The sequence below is a fragment of the Mesitornis unicolor genome, unplaced genomic scaffold, assembly GCF_000695765.1.
Source record: "Mesitornis unicolor isolate BGI_N332 unplaced genomic scaffold, ASM69576v1 scaffold29492, whole genome shotgun sequence".
NCBI classification, from domain to species: domain Eukaryota; kingdom Metazoa; phylum Chordata; class Aves; order Mesitornithiformes; family Mesitornithidae; genus Mesitornis; species Mesitornis unicolor.
Window position 1 is genome coordinate 4,717 of NW_010170295.1, and position 1,342 is coordinate 6,058.

Genomic DNA, 1,342 nt, shown 5'->3' on the forward strand with positions numbered 1-1,342 from the left:
ACACGGCAGTCAGCGGTTTCCCCCTGCCGGCCGCCCGCGCCCCCCTGCCCCTCCTGCCCCTTGGAGGGCTCTTTGCGTGGCTCTTCGCTGTGGAGGAGCCTGGCGCAGAAAATGGCTTCAGCATCACTGGTGAGTGGGGAGTTGGGATGTGCCCCCCTGAGGGAGGTGGCACCTAGTGGGGTGGCACCGGGGTGTGGGTGGGGGTTTGGGGCATCCCCAGGGCTCCTGCAATCACCTCCCTGGGTTGGGCTGGCTGTCACCGGCACGGGGAAGGGTGATTTGGGGATGGATTCCCTAAAAATCCTGTTACCGAGTGCCGCCCGTTCCCTTTCACAGCATCATTTGGTTGGCAAAGATCTTTCAGATCATTGAGTCCAACCATAATCTGTCCACTACTATGCCATGTCCCTAAGAACCTCATCTACCCGTCTTTTAAATACCTCCAGGGATGGCCACTTGACCACTTCCCTGGGCAACCCATTTCAATGCCTGATAAACCTTACAGTGAAGAAATTTCCAATCTAACCCTCCCCTGGCACAACTTGAGACCATTCCCTCTCATCCTATCACTTGTTCCTTGGGAGAAGACACCAAATCTAATTGTAGAGGGGATAAGGTCTCCCCTCACTTCCTCCAGGCTGAACCCCCCCAGCTCCCTCAGCCGCTCCTCATCGCTCGTGTGCCCCAGACCCCTCCCCAGCCCCGTCGCCCATCTCTGGCCACGCTCCAGCCCCTCAATGTCCTTTCCCACCCAGGTGCCGAATTCACCCAGAGCCTGGAGGTGACCTTCTACCCTGGGGAGGAGACGCTCTGGGTCACCCAAACGGCTGAGGGCCTGGGCCTAGACAATTACCTGAGCCTTCGGACACACATCCAGGGCCAGGTCCCGTTTCTCCCGGACAACGTCACTGTCCACATCGCTCCCTATGAGGAGCTCTACCACTACTCCAGCTCGGTGCCGAATTCACCCAGAGCCTGGAGGTGACCTTCTACCCTGGGGAGGAGACGCTCTGGGTCACCCAAACGGCTGAGGGCCTGGGCCTAGACAATTACCTGAGCCTTCGGACACACATCCAGGGCCAGGTCCCGTTTCTCCCGGACAACGTCACTGTCCACATCGCTCCCTATGAGGAGCTCTACCACTACTCCAGCTCAGGTAGGACCCCACTTTTGGTTTCTTACCCTGTGTGCCTCAAAACACCCTATCCCCATTGCGATTCCCAACATCCAAGAGCCATTGATGCTGAAGGCCTCATCCTGGGGTGGGTTTTATCTCGCAGCCGTGACATCCTCATCTCGGCGCAACTACGTCCTGGTGGCAGGGGCGGCCAAACACACCCTG

General features: G+C 58.6%; 1 protein-coding gene across 1 annotated transcript in view; it reads left to right on the plus strand.

The window, feature by feature from the left end:
• The window catches only part of LOC104536899 (nidogen-2-like), a gene marked incomplete at both ends in the record, with an annotated part of 5,381 nt that extends 4,057 nt beyond the window's left edge, over nt 1–1,324 (plus strand). The window contains 3 exons of the mRNA XM_010179640.1: nt 10–140; nt 952–1,156; nt 1,281–1,324. Of these exons, the coding sequence (XP_010177942.1) occupies nt 10–140; nt 952–1,156; nt 1,281–1,324 (380 nt within the window). The remainder of the gene's footprint in view (nt 1–9; nt 141–951; nt 1,157–1,280) is intronic.
• Between the last annotated feature and the right edge of the window lie 18 nt (nt 1,325–1,342).